At 43.7% G+C, this 15,745-nt stretch overlaps 2 protein-coding genes across 9 annotated transcripts in view; one reads left to right on the top strand and one right to left on the bottom strand.

Moving 5' to 3' along the window:
* LOC108025210 (tropomodulin) overlaps nt 1–15,745 on the bottom strand; it is a 50,485-nt gene that overhangs the window by 10,601 nt on the left and 24,139 nt on the right. The gene's annotated exons all lie outside the window — the stretch shown is intronic.
* On the top strand, nt 10,132–15,121 carry LOC108025211 (uncharacterized). Its single transcript, XM_017095555.2, has 2 exons — nt 10,132–10,324; nt 14,263–15,121. Exon 2 carries the CDS (start codon nt 14,468–14,470, stop codon nt 14,609–14,611), a length of 144 nt encoding a protein of 47 aa, XP_016951044.1. The 5' UTR covers nt 10,132–10,324; nt 14,263–14,467; the 3' UTR covers nt 14,612–15,121.

The raw sequence follows: 15,745 nt of genomic DNA, 5'->3' as shown, positions 1-15,745 counted from the left end.
TGACAGCATACTTTTTAGAGTTTATTAAACGCTCTTTAAGAGTGGCTTTCGGGCACTTAATTACAGGCTTCCCACTTCTCAGCTAGGTAAAAATAAACGAATAGTTCTACCAACAGTGATGTACCGCTAAAGCCGAAACCGAAACAGGAATAAATCCGGCTTAAGGCCACTCCGCAAATCCTCCTGGCCATGTGTGACCCACAAAACCGAGCCCCTGAGCAGCGGGGCGAGGAGCGAAACATGTTTTTCGGTGATTTGCACAAATGTATCTTGTATCTGGGAGTAGGTATCTGGCAGCTCGCATCCGAAGAATGGGCGGCGGTCGCCGAATGCGAAATCGGTCAAGGTGCTTAGGCGATTTAATTAAGCGGCAAACAACACAACAGCCGTTTTCCAGCAGCGACAAACGGCAGTGGTCACGTTTGCAGCGAACAATTTCCCAACGCCCGCGGAGCGGAAAAACTGTGGAAAATCAAACAGAAGTGCATGAAGAGCTGGTCTCGCACACGTCGCTCTGAGCAGGTCCCTCCAGAGCAGGTAGCGCAATGGAAATGAAAATGGACCCGGCTAATGACCAGCGACGAGTGGAAACGCTGTGGAAATTCGCGTAGGAAGCGGGGGAAACGGCCGGGGAAATTGCACTTCGCGGGTTTGGAGGAAACCGTAGCAGGAAATTTCGAGCAAGAAACGTTAATTACATTTGCGACCAGGCCGGCCCGCTTTTATGGCCATCCGAATCCGACAATTAGTCGCGTGGAAAACCAGAAACCGAAGGTGAAAAGATGCGTGGAGTGTCGAGTGAAAACGCGTGCCTGGGAAATTACCTCTGGCCGTGGGGGAAAACAGTAAAAGCAGTTGCAATGCCTTATCTCAATGCTGTTTATTAAATTATGGCCATTAAAGCAGCCTCACATCTCCTCCTCCTCCGATACGATGATACAACTCTAAAACGCACCCTTTGAACCTGTTTTCCCCTGTGTCAACCGGGGACAATGCAGTTTTCGCAGCCATTGATAGATTGCCAGCTCTGTAGACCACATCACCTTCTGCTCCTCTGAGGGTGGCACATGTTTTATTGCATTTTTGCAGCAGCTCCCCAAAGTGCCTGCATAAATGTGAAATATGCCCGGCCCCTTCGGCAGCCTGGCAAGATGGAAAAGAAGTTTTGTGCTCCTAAGCCAATTCCCAGTGCCAGTCAATTGCATATTCAGTGAACACGAATATGCTTTTTATGTGGCAATATTTTATGCAATTTGCATGCCAACAGCAGGCGGCTTGCGGGGCGGGCAAAAGGGGGAGGCGGCCAGGAGGGCGACCTCTTGAAAGCTGGGACCCCAGTTGGTCAGCTGCGAAGGGAGTCCGCTTCTGGCCGAGATGCAGCCACACACACATTCTGGTTCTGCCTTCAGTCAGGCGTTTCGGCTGCTGAAAACTGAGACGTCGATAGTTCCGTCTCAATGCACTCGCATTTAAGACAAGTGAACTTGGGAAGCTTCAAGAGAATCGAATGGCGGATGCCCTGGAATTTTGAAGTAAACTGAACTTAAGAAGGCAAGGAAGATTCTTGCTGGACGGATGGAGATGTTAGCAACCTTTCCCAGAAATCAAATAGAACTCATTTCAGAATTTCTATTTTTCAGTATAGATTTTTTTGGTTAAGTAGCTATCCTCTAGATAAAAATGGGTGTTATTTTACAGATACAATTGTAGTATTTTAATCAACTTCAGAGGGGTATGCAGAAGTTCAATGAATTTTAAGATAGTGATTGTTATTGTTGACTTCCTTCCTGTACCTCCGCTGAGCATACCCCATTCCTACCCAGACCTCTGCCGCCTCGTTGCAACCAGAAATCTCCGATATCAAAGCGGTTGGGGGGCGGCAAAGCAAGGAATCACTGGGGTGCTGGCGGAAACTGACAGTTGGCATGGCCAGGGAAAACGTAGAAGAGCCACAAACTTGGCTGCACTGCGGAGGCAACTTTCCCGGTCTGAACTGAATCCGCACATAATGCACAGATGTCGCCAAAGCTGCAGGGGCTGGCTGGGGCGGGAAAAGTGAAATTCGAGCGGCAGACGCATTTAGACAAAATGAGAAACGTGCGTCGCATTCGCAGCCGGAGCCCGAGCCCAATCATCAATAAGATGCCAGAATAAGCGGCCCAGAGAATCATAATAAATTATGGTCTTCAGTCTTCTCGGGCAGAGTCCCCTCGAGGAGTACGCCAATTTGTGTAGTTTACATTTGACTTTGCCTCTGCCCAGGGTCACGTTTCGGCAAATGTTTGTGTGCCCGGGAATGTTGTAAATAATAGGGAGATTTCGGGGTGTCGCAGTGCCAGTGAAAGTTAAGTGGCAGACAAATTTAGATGCAAATTAATTAAAAATTCATGTAAATTTCCCCCTTTTCCCACTCTTTCTCCGGGGTCTTTGCCTCTGTGCATACACCTAGCCACATTCAGCGTTTGTTTACACGCTCCCTGGGAATTGTTTAAACAATCGGCTGCCAGTGCAGCGAGTTCGCTGAACCCTGCATCAGAATTTTCACCATGTAGTTTTGGTTTTCCGGATCAGAAAAACAAGCCGCAAAGTGTGGCAAGTGGCAGCAATAGCATGCAATCGCTGTCGCCAGCGAGCACGCGATTTCGGGGCGATTAAAACCGCCCCGCCATAAATTTCGACTTTTCAGGGGGCGTGGCAGGCAACAGTGTTTAAAATGGAAAACCAAGTCAGTTAGTCGGCGTGTAATAAGCAGTGGCAAATTAAAATTGCTGATGAAACTCACAGCCTTACGTAAGCCACGAAGTTCCCACACATGGCGGACTTTAACTATTCATAAGTCAGTTATGAGCGGCATTTTAATGTAATTTATCAGGGTAAATAGTGCAATACATCTTAGTGGGGGATTTATTTATGGTTGGCAGTCATGAGAAAATAGTTGGAGTTGCTTTTTCATGGTTAATATGGAAATTGACGGTGATGTCGCAAGATAATAAAACTTGTGGTTTGGGGTCGTTTTCTCATGCGAATGCTAAACTTAAAGTGGGGTTTAGGCATAGGAAACATGGAAAATTTAAGATTTTAAAGTTCTTTTGGAAAACCAAGATAATATAACTTGTGATTAGGATGGTTTTCTCATACGAATGTTAAACTAAGAGTAGTGTTAAGGCGCAGAAAACGTGTGGAACTTCTGGGACTTTTAGGTACTTTTGAGAAAATAGATAGTGAGTAGGAGTTCTATCTCCTTTTTGAATACCAAATCTCTTCAGTTCTCCTCTTCGAAGTTCCCCGCATACATTACCACACTTTTCAGGCCCTTTAAGCTCCCACACGCAGGCCATCCTTCAGATGGTCATCTGCCCTCCGAATCGAACTCACCTGCAATTAAAGCGAGCAGAACAAAATGCATTATTAAGTGAAAGGGGAAAAGTTTGGTCGTAAATAAGAGGCAATGTCAGATTTATGTATGCTGCGAGCGAGATAAAATGGCAGCTGAAAACTTTCCCAGCAGACGGGCAACAAAACAGGACAAAAGTCGAGGAGCGCGGCGCAGGTAATTACACGAAAGCCACGCAGGGAAAATGATGTGAGCAGATTAAATTTGTAAGATAATTTGGAGTGGTGGGCAGGCCGACGTCTTGTCAGTGGTGTCAGCCACTTCCCAGGGAATCACGGTGCATATACTTTGATGGGCGACTGGGGGCGTCGAGAGAGCGCGCACAACAAGGGCGCATAAAGTATAAAAAAGCGGTTGCGGTAATAAATGAAAATTATGCAAACTTCCAGCCGGAATGATGAGGTAATGCCCATCCAAGCCAGAAACGGTTAACGGAGCGTGTTATAAGGCCGGAGATTTAGGAGACTCCGTCCCAGACTCCCGGCTCCACTCTCCAGACGTCCTGTCGCAGATGAGCAAGTGGAAATTTATGAAAATGCGAATGCGAGTGCCGGGCTAATAAAAGTGGGCCGGTGGGCCTGGGTCCTCAGGCAGCTGCACTTCCACTGCCTGTGCCACGCAACTCGCAGAAGTTTTAAGCCGCCGGAAAACCCACAAGCTTGTTTTCCCCCTGTTAACAGCCAAATCTAAGTGGCCAGCAACTTTTCCAAAAACTTTGCCCGACACTTTGGGCTGCGAGTTTTTAAAAGCTTCAATCGTGTCACGGCATCAGACTTCCAGATATTATATATATCCAAAGCTATACTAATGGTAATGTGCTAATTGAACAGAGTGGGTTGCTTTAAGCCCAAATATTAGCCAGGCACTTGTTTTCCATGCTGTAAAATCCAATCATGTCATGTGTCTCATGTGTCATCTGTGAGTCTTCTATTTATAAGCATACAGTAGGTTCCTCGACTGCCGAGCCCATTGTAAAATGCATTATTATTTGATAAGCGATTTAGCACAAGGTAAACAAAGGGAAAGTTTATCAGGTGGACATTACTGTCGATACTCGAATAAGCTGATAATATTCTTGTTTTATGAATAAGGTGCCTTTATGGTGGGTTCAAGACCCCTTATTATACGAGGCATGATAAAACTCCGAGTATTTTCTGCATTTACTCAGAATTTTTTACTGCTGTTATCAGAAATGTTGTGTTTCTGAATGACACTCATACTATTTGTATAATTTGTAATACATTTTTTCCAGAAATACTATATAATATTTGTTGGTAATTATCAGACATTTTTTGTCTCTTAATGGGACTTCAAATGTGTAATGAGTTTATCAAGAATTGCAATACATTTTATGGAAAATATAAAGTATTAATAAACCATCAATAATGCCTGCTTTGAGAATCAGAAATAACCCATTTCCATATTATATTATTTATTTATAAACAACGATACCCCTTACACTGCCGAAACGCACTGTAGATAAGCACTTTGTTGTGGATTCTCGGTGGGCAAACAAGTTTTATCTTTTTGCGCTTTTGCGGCTACTGATGGCTTCGTCTTTCGTCAATTTTCATGTGTTTGGCGTCAATTAAACGACGGAAACGAGCAATTTCATGTTGGCCGACTTTGCCGCTTTGGTTTTCAGTACTTTTTGTGCCCGTGCCCCTATTCCGCGGATGGGAAAAGCCTTTCATGTCTGCTTTGATGGCTGTCCATCCGTCCACGAAAGGCAAGCGCCAAAGCGCAGGAAAGGCGATTAATTACTCAGCTCAGCGATGGTAAATGCGCTTTTGACGCCCCCGCGGACTTCTTCCGGTCCTCTAAATAGGGTGGAGAATGGTATGGTAAGCGGAAGAGGGAGAAAGGGTTCCGCGGGGCAGCTCGGTTTAATTGGGGGCAAATGAGACTGGGATTATCCCCGGCGTTTCAAGAGGAGAACTTAATTAGGAAATCACAAATTTACAACCCAAGTTAACCCCTGGATTATAAGCCACATTTTGATAATTAATTTACCATTTAACTTGTGGTTTAGGGGGAAAATGGCTTGAGGAGCAGTTTTGCGTTGGTTGAAGTGGGTTTGGAGGTGTGAAAGGTGTTATACTAGGTAAGGTACTAAGTCCTGAGTAAGGAAATCTGAATCTGTATATCAATCAATTATAGCAATCCTAGAAATTCCAATGTTTTGTATAAGTTTCTTTTTGGTTTGGCACAATATTCTATGTTTTGGTGAGCTCAACACTAGTTAGTCATCACAAAATACGCCCTTCATCTAACTAAAGATTAAGGTAAGATGATAAGATGATATCTTAATAGAAATAATCTACAGATCAGTAAAAAATTTCAAGGAAAAGTTTATGATGCGTTATAGAAATAAGGGATAGAACAGGATTATTAAAACAAAATGCTTTGACTATAGATAGCTATAAGACCTGACCTTACAGAGGGCGTATCTTAACCAACGACTAACCGGGGGAAATGAAATCTGGAAAGGCGGATGGTCGGTCTCTCAACGTCATCGCGGGGCATGAGTAACTCGACACTGGCGATAAGGTGTCGACATAGCGGTAAACGAGTTTAAACAGCTGTTTCAGCGCGATAAGGGAATTTGGTCCGATATTATGTAAAATGCCAAATATGCCAAAATTGACATACAAAACAAAGGCAGGAAAGAAAGCGGTGACATAATGGAGCTATTAAAGTTGTGAATTAATTAAGGGAGGGGGAATCAATAATTAAGGGGGGAGGGGGGTGAAAAATATAAATATTTGATGACGAAGAGTTGCTCTCTCTTAGGAGAGCGCAAACTCCAGAACCCGAGAGAGCGCGAGAGAGGCAGAGGCAAAACTGACGTAATCGGTCGGCGGAGAGGGAAGAGAGCGAAACTCGAAGCAAACAAAAAGTAAATTAATGAAATGAAATCATTCAAGGCAAACAACCCCAAACGAAAAAAACATCAATGAAAAACAATTTAAACACTCGAGCGGCAACAACAATTGCAACACCACTCACCTCCATTGCTGTTGTTGTTGTTGTGGCTTTGTTTGGGCGTTTTGTTCACCGTTAGCTGCCTCTGTGGCCGTTGTTGTTGCACTGTTTTTGGTTTTTTGACACGCACTAGAATGTTGTTGCCTTTGGCTTTTCTCTTGGGCGTGACACACGGAACACCGTTAGGAAAGCACTTTTACTGACAGAAACCCGCGTGTTTTCGGACCTTTCTTAGCTCACGGATCGCAGCAACAATTTGCAGCCAGCGCAATTGTTTAATTGTTACTCGTTAAGTGCTAACTGAGCGCAACTTTATTTTATTTTGGGTGTATTTTCAGAAGTGACCGTTGCGAGGAGCGGCAAAATAACAGTAGGCTGGGGCAGGGCGGGATTTCACCGCTGCTGCAGCACGGTCATACCTCAAACCGCGCTCAGCAGTGTGACCGCAGGATTCAAATGCAGCTCGTTTAAAAATATACAAGTTATGTTTATAATCTAACATTAAGAAGGGTTTACTTTAGTTAAATTATTAGTTTTACTCAGTAGCTTTAAGCAATGCTTACTGTGTCCCTCTTTTGTTATTAAAAGAGAGGGAGAGAGGAAAAGTACGATCTGGAGTTTACAGTTTGAGAGCCACTTCCCTTTAGAAAGCGCCAATATTTTACCGGAAATGGAAGTTTAAAAAATAGTTTCCCAAAATTCATTTGAAACGATAGGTAAATTTTAATAAAAATATAAGAAAATAGTTATTACGGCTTAACCAAAGTAAATCCGATTCATAAAAGAAGGAAGCCCAACTTTTTTGTAGACTGCTAGCCAATTAATGAAAGTATTAATTATAATTCATAAAACCTAGGCCACAAAAATGCCTATCACCAGCACCTAAAGCATACCCAATTTCAGTTAAGCCCACAATATATATAATGACAAATTTTCCATACGGGTAATTTTTATGGGCACAACATAAAATTAAAATTAACCAGAATGCACGCCGTAAATCAAGCGGCTGGTCCCAAGAATACAGATGCGGCCTTTTTCCGCCCTGCATATCATTTTCATTCTCGTTTCGTTTTATCAACTTTTCTTGTGTAATTTTCGAGCGAATTGCGTTAAATTAATTAGGGTGTGGGTGAGGGGGGCCTGACGAGGGGTCAAAGGCCGAGGGAAAAACTTTCGCGGTATTTCCATAAACAACAATAACAGAAGATGCTGCATACTTTTCAAGGGGAAATGTAGGGGCGGCAGTGGGTTAAGTACACAGGAAAAATAAAACAAATTGTATAATAAAAATATTTAGGAAATATATTGCATAATAAATGTAAAGGCTTTTTCTTGAATTTACTGAAATCGTATGGAACATCATCTTGTAAAAACCCAAAGGAAAAGTATTTCATCACATATTAAAACATTTTTCTTGCCGTGTAGGCGGTTCAGGGGGCGGGGCAGCGAGGCCAAAACGTGATGAGCAGACAAATAGAAGACGTCATAAAAATGCCATTGTAAGTAGTTGAGCTCTCTGTTTTTTGGCTTTTGTGGGCGTTGTGACAGGGGTTTTCTGCTGCTAGTTGTTGTTGCTGACATCCTTGCAGGCTGTTATCCTTGGGGCCGTTGTTGTTGTTGCCGCTGGTGTGGCAAATCGACAAAAGGCACGCAAAGGAGGCAGAAACTCATTTCACTTGTGTCGAAAAGATAAATGCGAAGCGCTTAAAAAAGCAATTACCGCATAAATTGCGCTGGCGTACACAGTGCAGCCCCTGCCACAGTGGAGCCCCCTCTTAAATTACAGCCCCCCACCCCCTGGCTTTCTGTGCACAGGATGCGGCGCATAAAACTTGCTACAAAAGACAGTCCTTCCTCGGCGGCTTTCTCACAAAACAAATGTTGGCAACACGCGAAAAACATGCAAAATGCATTGGGCAGCACAGGGGCGGGGAGGGGTCCTCCGAGGGGGGTCCGGCTTAATTGAAAAATCAATAGTGTGCCACCACCCCCTCCCAGCACACCCGCTCACTAAACTCGCGTAAATCAAGTTAAAAATCGCAGCAATCAAAGCACCTGAAGCGCAATAAAAACTCATTAAAATGAGCCCTCAACATGCACTGGGAGAAATGGAGGTTCTAAGTGGTTGTAGTAGAAAATAAATTGGAATTTTAATATCATTCAAATCATATCATCATATCATTCACATTACGTTTTACAATTTTAAAAGCATTTTAGTTGAAAAATTCTGAATAGTGTTGAAAATTGTTGAATATTTTTAAAATAAATAAATTAATTAATAACTATTCAGTGTTCTTGGAATTTTCATAAATTTCTTGAGTTACGTAATCTACCCAGTTTTTTCCCCAGTGTCTTCTCCGGATCCCGTGACGATTGGGGGCCAGGTGTTTTGTCCGGACTTTGGACTCCGGACTATGGTTACAGCCCCGGCCGTGCTCCGAAATTGGATTTGAACAAATTACAACACATCGATTTCTCATTAGGGGGCCGTGGGGCAAAAGGAAGCCTGGGGAAAGCCGGGAAAGCGGAAGGGGAAAGCGGAGACCAGGGGAAGCTGCGACATTTGACGGCGACAGAAATCACTTAAAGGGAAAATTTAATTGACTCGGCTGCGGAAGTCAGCTGCCAATTTGTTGGCCATGCACCACTGGCACAGGAAATTTCGTCGACTTCCTGATTTAAATAATAACAAACTGTGCCGATGTCTGCTCAGCCTGCTCTCCCGCCTTTCCTTCGCTTCGCCCCGCTTTTCCCCCCACTTCCTGCGAGTCTAAAGTCTTGCTTGTCACGCCAACTGACGGCCGGGAAACCCCCGTTCCACGCCCCTGACGCTCCTTGGGGGAAGAACATGATTGGCGTCATCAGCGAGGGATCTGCAGAAAGATATAGGGGGTGCCAACGTTGATTTTGGTCAGCGCTTGCCTGCCGGCTTAGTGGAGTGTCAATATTTGTACACCCCCCGACGTGGGCGGTGGTTCTGTGGCTCTGGGGGCGTGGCACTACAGGCTATGGCAAATTAAAATGTTTGCCTTATGATGCGGCTGGAAATATAAACATGACGGGCGGAAGGCGGGGCAAACAAGAAGTATTCGGGGGAAAAGTTGGGGCAGGCTCTGTGCAAACTGCCAGATCGATATACAAACGATTGTGGGAAAACATGGCAGGCAAAGGGGTTTTATAGAGAGATTTACAGATTATTGTTTAGGAAAAATAAGGTGAAGGCATAGGGACAGTATAAAATATTATAAACATTTAAGTGTGAGAAATGTAGTTTCTAATATCCCTTGCTTTTATGGGTAAATACAAGATTAAAACCTCTCCTAACCTCTACTTTAAATAAACAAATATATCATTGACTATGCCCAAATTTATCATTTTAAATCTTCGTAAAAATAGAAAAGTTCTCAAGCCCTTTGCATGAGTTCGCTGAGAATCCCCCTTTTAAGCCAGCAATTTGGCGCTGCAATTCGGATAAGATCGCCGTTCAGCGAATTCCAGCGACTCCACAAGGATGTGCCAGGACGTGCAGTGCCCTGGCTATTCGCCTGCTTTTCCTGCCTGTTGACTGGGACTGGCAAGCTCTTTGCATTTGCTGAACAACAATTTCCGGCACGAAGGGACGAGCCGGAGCCGAGCGGCTCAACTGGTGAGGACTCGGCTCAGGACGATGCAGGACGAAGGATAAGGACGAAGCTGGGCCCCGAGCGCTATAAGAAGCCGCATCCGTGGCACAAAAACCGGAGTCGCGTCAGCAACGTCGAGCCGAAAACACGCGACTTTGGCCGGAAAACCCGTGTGGCATACCGCATCAACAGCGGAATATCACGCATACGCCGCGTTGAACCGAAAAGAATTGCAAGTGAAGTGATACAAGAAAAAGAAGCAGGCTCGTTAGTGGAATTTTGTGCCTTTTTGGGCAGTTTACGAGCGGCTCGGCATAAATTGGTAACGTGTATATCCCTTTTTCGGGGGAGGGCAGGACATGTCTCATAAAAGTGCGTGAGCCCAGCGTATTTGGCCGTGAATGGAATCCCAGCGCGAAAAGTCATGAATGGAGCTGGGCCGGGATGCTGCGGGTGATTTATGCCGCGAGTTTTTCCAGCATTGTTGCTTTAATTATATGACTGCCGAAACTTGGGCATTTACGGCACGCAAGGCACGCAGGAATGCAAATGGAAGGCCCCAGGAAGTTGGACGCGTGTGTGTGGCGATGAGCCCGAGACACCGCAGGACATTTAACACTTCATTGACTTTTGTGGGCCCTTTTGACCCCGACTCGCTGACTCACTGGCTCACTGGCTCACAGGCTCCCCTGCTGACTGACTGTCAACATTTCACGGCAAAAGTTTCATTTGCATTTCGTGAGCGCCGCCAGTGAAAATTAATGGCCGCAATGCCTGGGCAAGTTTTCCCATTTTCCCCCTGCGCCCTGCCAATTTGTTGGCTTCGAACTCTTTAATAAGTTTGCCAGCCCGGCGCCGCAAACTTTCGCCCGAGGCAGCACATTCCCGGCCCACTCCTTCGGCAACCTTTGACCCTTTTGCACACGCACACCCGCACACCCGCTCACCCGCTCACACACGTGTGCCCGTGTTGCCATGGCTGTCTGATCCCCGGCTTTGACATCTAATTTATGAAGCGCTCGAAAATCCAAAGGAGGCACATTTCCGCTCCAAGCAACAGGCGGCAGCTTTCCTTTGCCTTCTCCGGGGAGCCGTTTATTAGGGGGTATCACGTAGTCGTTCGGTTTTATTCACTACTATTTTATTGGGCGGCGGGGCGAATAATAGTGCTGTTAAACAAGTTTAATAGCGTGTGGCCATGGGGCAATAAAACAAGTTATGGTGATGATTCGCTTCCCAGTGAAATTGAAATGAATTGCAGGATAATACCTCGGGGGAGGATTAGAAGTCCCATCAGATACTGAGTGACTTTAAAATGCCCACTAAATGCTGTCAATGTATTGGTTTTTAAGAGAATATTTTTGAAAAATATAAATGTTAAATGTTAATATGAAATGCAAAATCAATCTTAATTAATCTTGCTTCTCTTGGCTTTAAAAAACATTCTATAATAAACTTGCACACTTTTTGTAAGTGTGATTATTGCGCATAAATATTAACACTAGTTTTTATTAATTAAAATTCAAGTGAAAAGTCAGGACTGTGTTTTGATTATGCATAAGAGGACTTAAATATTTCGGATTTATTTTATTAATTAACTTTAAATATGTGCTTTACATTTTCAAATTACTTGTTTTATATTTAACTAATTTATTTTGTTCTGTTCTTGTTTTTATTTTAGCTCAACTTTACACTCTTTATTTTGTTATTACTCCGAATTTTTCCTGGACTGGAAGCTAAAAACAAAGAGCCTAAGGGGAAGGGAAATCCCACTGGCCATTTGCCGCCAACTCCCGCATTACTTTCACCTCCTGCCCCCGCCTTTCTTCTTTTTACTTTCCCATTGACCTTAAGTTATGTGGAGGCTGAGGGGGCGTGGCAGCTGCGTCGCATTCCTCAGCTTGTTAGATTTGTTGCCCCGCCGAAACTTTTTTAATGAGTTTCATAATCTTTGATGCGCTCCGCTTTGTTTCAAGTTCCCGCCCCTTTTCGAGAGTCGGCCTAATGATGTGCGAGCCATGGAATGTGCCGGGGCAGGGTCCTTTTGAAAATTGTTTTTCTTCCTTTTCGGGGGGAGGGACGGGGCAAGGGCAGGTCATAGGACATGGGACATAGAGCATGGGGCAGAAAGTTGCAGGGGTCGAGGGCCAAAACTTATTCAGCGAGTGCCACGAATGCGATAAGCGTTTAATTGAAAGCGACCCGGGATTTTTGGGGCGGCAAAAGGATTCGGACTCGGATTCGGATTTGGCTTCCAACTGCGATGTCCGTTCCAGGTCGCCGCTTGCCTGATGATTGCAGTTGGCAGTTCGCGTTTGGCATTCTGCATTTTGCATTTTAATCCGCGGATGCAGCTCAAAAACTCATGACCGCAAACCATTTTTTAAATAAAGCTAGAGTGCGTACACTCAGGAAATAATAGTGTTCATACAAAAGGGCAAGGCTTTAACGCTCAAAAAATATATTAAAAAGTCAGTATCACTTTGGAAATATATAAAATTTAATATTATAAATACTTTTTTTTAACGTTTTCTAGGTGTTTTTAAATGTTTTTGTTTAATTCAAACTAAAAATAGTTCCATGGCCATTTATTTATTTGAATTTTAAGAGTTATCACTTGCGACATATCAAATAATTAATTTTGAATTGTTTTCCGAATCGGCCAATTAAACCATTCGAAAAACCCCAGATTAAATCCATACCAAGTACTTCAATTATTTCAGGTGTTAGTGGGTGTTTTTTGCCGAGTTTGACTCGTAAATTCGGTTGGTTTTTTCTCCCAACTGGGATGCAATTTGGTTTAAATTATTCCCCCACTAATTGAGAGCGCTTCGAGTGGATTCGAGTGGAAGTTGAGAATGCAGGGGAAGGCCTCTACAAAAAAGGGGGAATTTCAAGGGGCGGGGTCAAAGAGTCAGGTCGAGTGGCATATGCATTCCGAGCGCACATGTTGCTCATGCGGAAGGCTCTGCCTCCCTTCTCCCGCTTAAATCTGGGAATCTAATTCTCTTTGCGGCGGCCCAGCTTAAATTTCATTTGTTTAATTTCCTGGCCACGTACGTACCATGCGAGCCCTACTTCTTGTCCTGCTTTCAAGCCAACATATTGGGCAACATGCCGGGCAGAAATGTGCAACAAAGGGGGCGAAAGACATCAGTGGCATCTGGCAACAAGAAATGCAATTGTGCAACACATCCTTGAATCCCTGGCAGCTGCATCTTTCAGCATCATCCTTTTCCACGGCCCACGCGGCGTATGCGTAATTTGTGCCCTGTTCCCTGTGTCGCAAAAGTCGCGGGTGGGAAAACGTGGGCGAAAACTTTTCGTGTTGCCAGCAGGCGCCTGGGAAGGAGGTTGGGGGAGGATTGAGACCAGCATGGAGTTCAGTAGGAAGAAGGACGCACAGAAACCAGGCAACGGATTCCTCGGCGGCCAGAGATAATCCTTTGTCCGCCGCTCCTCCCTTATCTTCTGCCCAGATTTTTTCCGTAGTCCGTAACCTCGTGGCCATAATTTTGATAAATCACTGCACTGGATACGCTACATTAGATATATATTTCTTGGACTGCCTTTTATTAATATTGTGTTTTTGTGACAGCTTTGCAGAGCCGAAGAGTTTCCTGGGTACTGTACTAGTATTAAATTAAGTCCCATTATGTGTAATATTGGAAAAGTTACTTTAAGTAAGCCTTAAATATTTTTGTTATTTGGTAAGTCACAGCGAAATACAGAGCTTTGAAGGCCCTTTCAAAAGGTGTCTAAAGGTATGCCATAATATTTTGGTTGGATAATCTTAAGATTATTTTTCAAAGCATACTTTTTGGCACCTACTTTTCATATGAGAATTAAACATATTTGTATTTTTGTGTCAGCTTTTCAGAGCTTAAGAAAGGAAAGGGGCCTCACTTAATTAGGCTTTAAAGTTGGACACTTGTCCAGTCTGAAGTTTAAACCTCTTCCTAAAGGAGATTAAATATATGCTAGGTTATGCCTTTTAAAGCATACTCTTAGGCCTCCATTTTTAAAAAGAAATAAAGTTCCGAAAAATAATATGAATAATTATGAACTGGGCAAGAGTATCTGTGGCTTTCTCACTCCGACTTGTCACTCATTCATGGATATGTTTCCATTTGGGGGGTTTCTTTTTCAGCTTCTGGTTCCGTTTTTTCCCAGACGTGCGTGATGGAGGGATATGAATAATCTGCGCGTTATTTCCATCTGCTCTTCACTCACGATTCCCCGTTTTGCTTTTCATTGCAGCTGGTCCCCATTTAATCCACCTCCGCCCCTCCGCTGCCCACTCCACATTTCCCATTTGCACGGCTGTAATGAGGCAATGAGACGCGGGGCAGCCGGAAAACCTACGGCGGGAAAATCAGCCGAGGAGGAGCCATGACATCTGGAGTCTGCTGGAGTCTGGAGCTTTGGCCTCTGCCCGAGTGAACCGGAAAGCCCGATCCCAGCGATGCTGCGCGATATCTTTCTGTATTTAGTTTTAATCGTTTTATTTTGCTTCATTTTCATGGCGCAGTTAATCGTCAACGTTTACGCGTTCCAGCGCCAACCGTCGCCCCACAAAGCGGAGCGCAATGAAATTATATTTGTCTAGAAGGGAGACAAGCGCGCCCCACAAAACCACCCAAAACACACAGGAAATAATGTTTCAATAACTCAAAAAAGGGATTCAAACTGAAGAACATAATAGTCGCAAGTAGAAAATACTGCAAATATATAAGCAAATACTTGTCTAATAAAATATATTTGTCTAGAAAGGAGACTGTATTAGCATATTTTAATTTTTCATCATAATATATCACACATTTAAAGCTGCTAAGTTAATACTTTGCATAGAACTACTCCTAGTTTTGAAATTCTATCAAACCACGGTCATTTACATAATCAAAACTACCATAATAGGTCCTTTCTTTCGGTGCACCCTCGAGGGCATGAAAAAGGAGGTTGGAAAATGAAGATGCTACAGAAGCAAAGGCTACAAGTCAAGCCGCGGTGGTTTCCATTTAATAAGAAAGGCAACTCAACTAGGTTCAACTCTCAGTTGAGTGAGAAAAGTGGGAAAAAGCGCAGGGGATGAGGGGGAAAATTCCGGGGAAAGCAGAGGGAAAATGGCGAGGAGGGGAGATCAGAGGGGGGATCACCGCAGGAGGAAGATAAACCCTCGAAGAACTGTTAAACTAGGTTGCTCGCTAATTAGTAACGGTAGTCTTGGGAGTGCACAATACGCACCACACACCACTACACTCGAAAGCCACTGAAACACATGCTTACACTGAGCGAAAATATCATTTTGAGTGGTTTTAGATTCAAATGTATTTTTTAAGTTATAAGAATACATTAAACATATTTTATTTTATTTAAAACCATTCAGTCTGTTAGGAGATGCCTAAGAGTATGCTATGAATAAGAGATGCCTTTGCATACTTTTAGACACTTGTTTAATGATTTTATGTTTTTTATAATTGAGAAAGTGATATTGTTGTTTTTTTCTCTGCATTCACAAAGAAAGTTTTCCACAGCGACAGGTCGCCACGGGAAAAGGCAAGGAAAAACCACTGAAAAATCCCCAGCAGCACGAGCCAAAGAATTCAGTGGAGTTTCCGCCACTAAAGAAAGCGGGCAAAAAGCACAAATTAATTTCATAATTTTTTGCATTTTTTTATCGAACACTTTTGCTGCCAACCCGTTGTTTGTTTTTCATTATTCTCTTTTTCCAACAGTATATAAA

This window comes from Drosophila biarmipes, chromosome 3R (genome assembly GCF_025231255.1).
Source record: "Drosophila biarmipes strain raj3 chromosome 3R, RU_DBia_V1.1, whole genome shotgun sequence".
Classification (NCBI taxonomy): domain Eukaryota; kingdom Metazoa; phylum Arthropoda; class Insecta; order Diptera; family Drosophilidae; genus Drosophila; species Drosophila biarmipes.
This window is presented reverse-complemented; position numbering and strand designations above follow the sequence as displayed.

Bases quoted from the DNA above. Each gene is read 5' to 3' on its own strand.
- LOC108025211 (XM_017095555.2), top strand. From the start codon at position 14,468: ATGCTGCGCGATATCTTTCTGTATTTAGTTTTAATCGTTTTATTTTGC.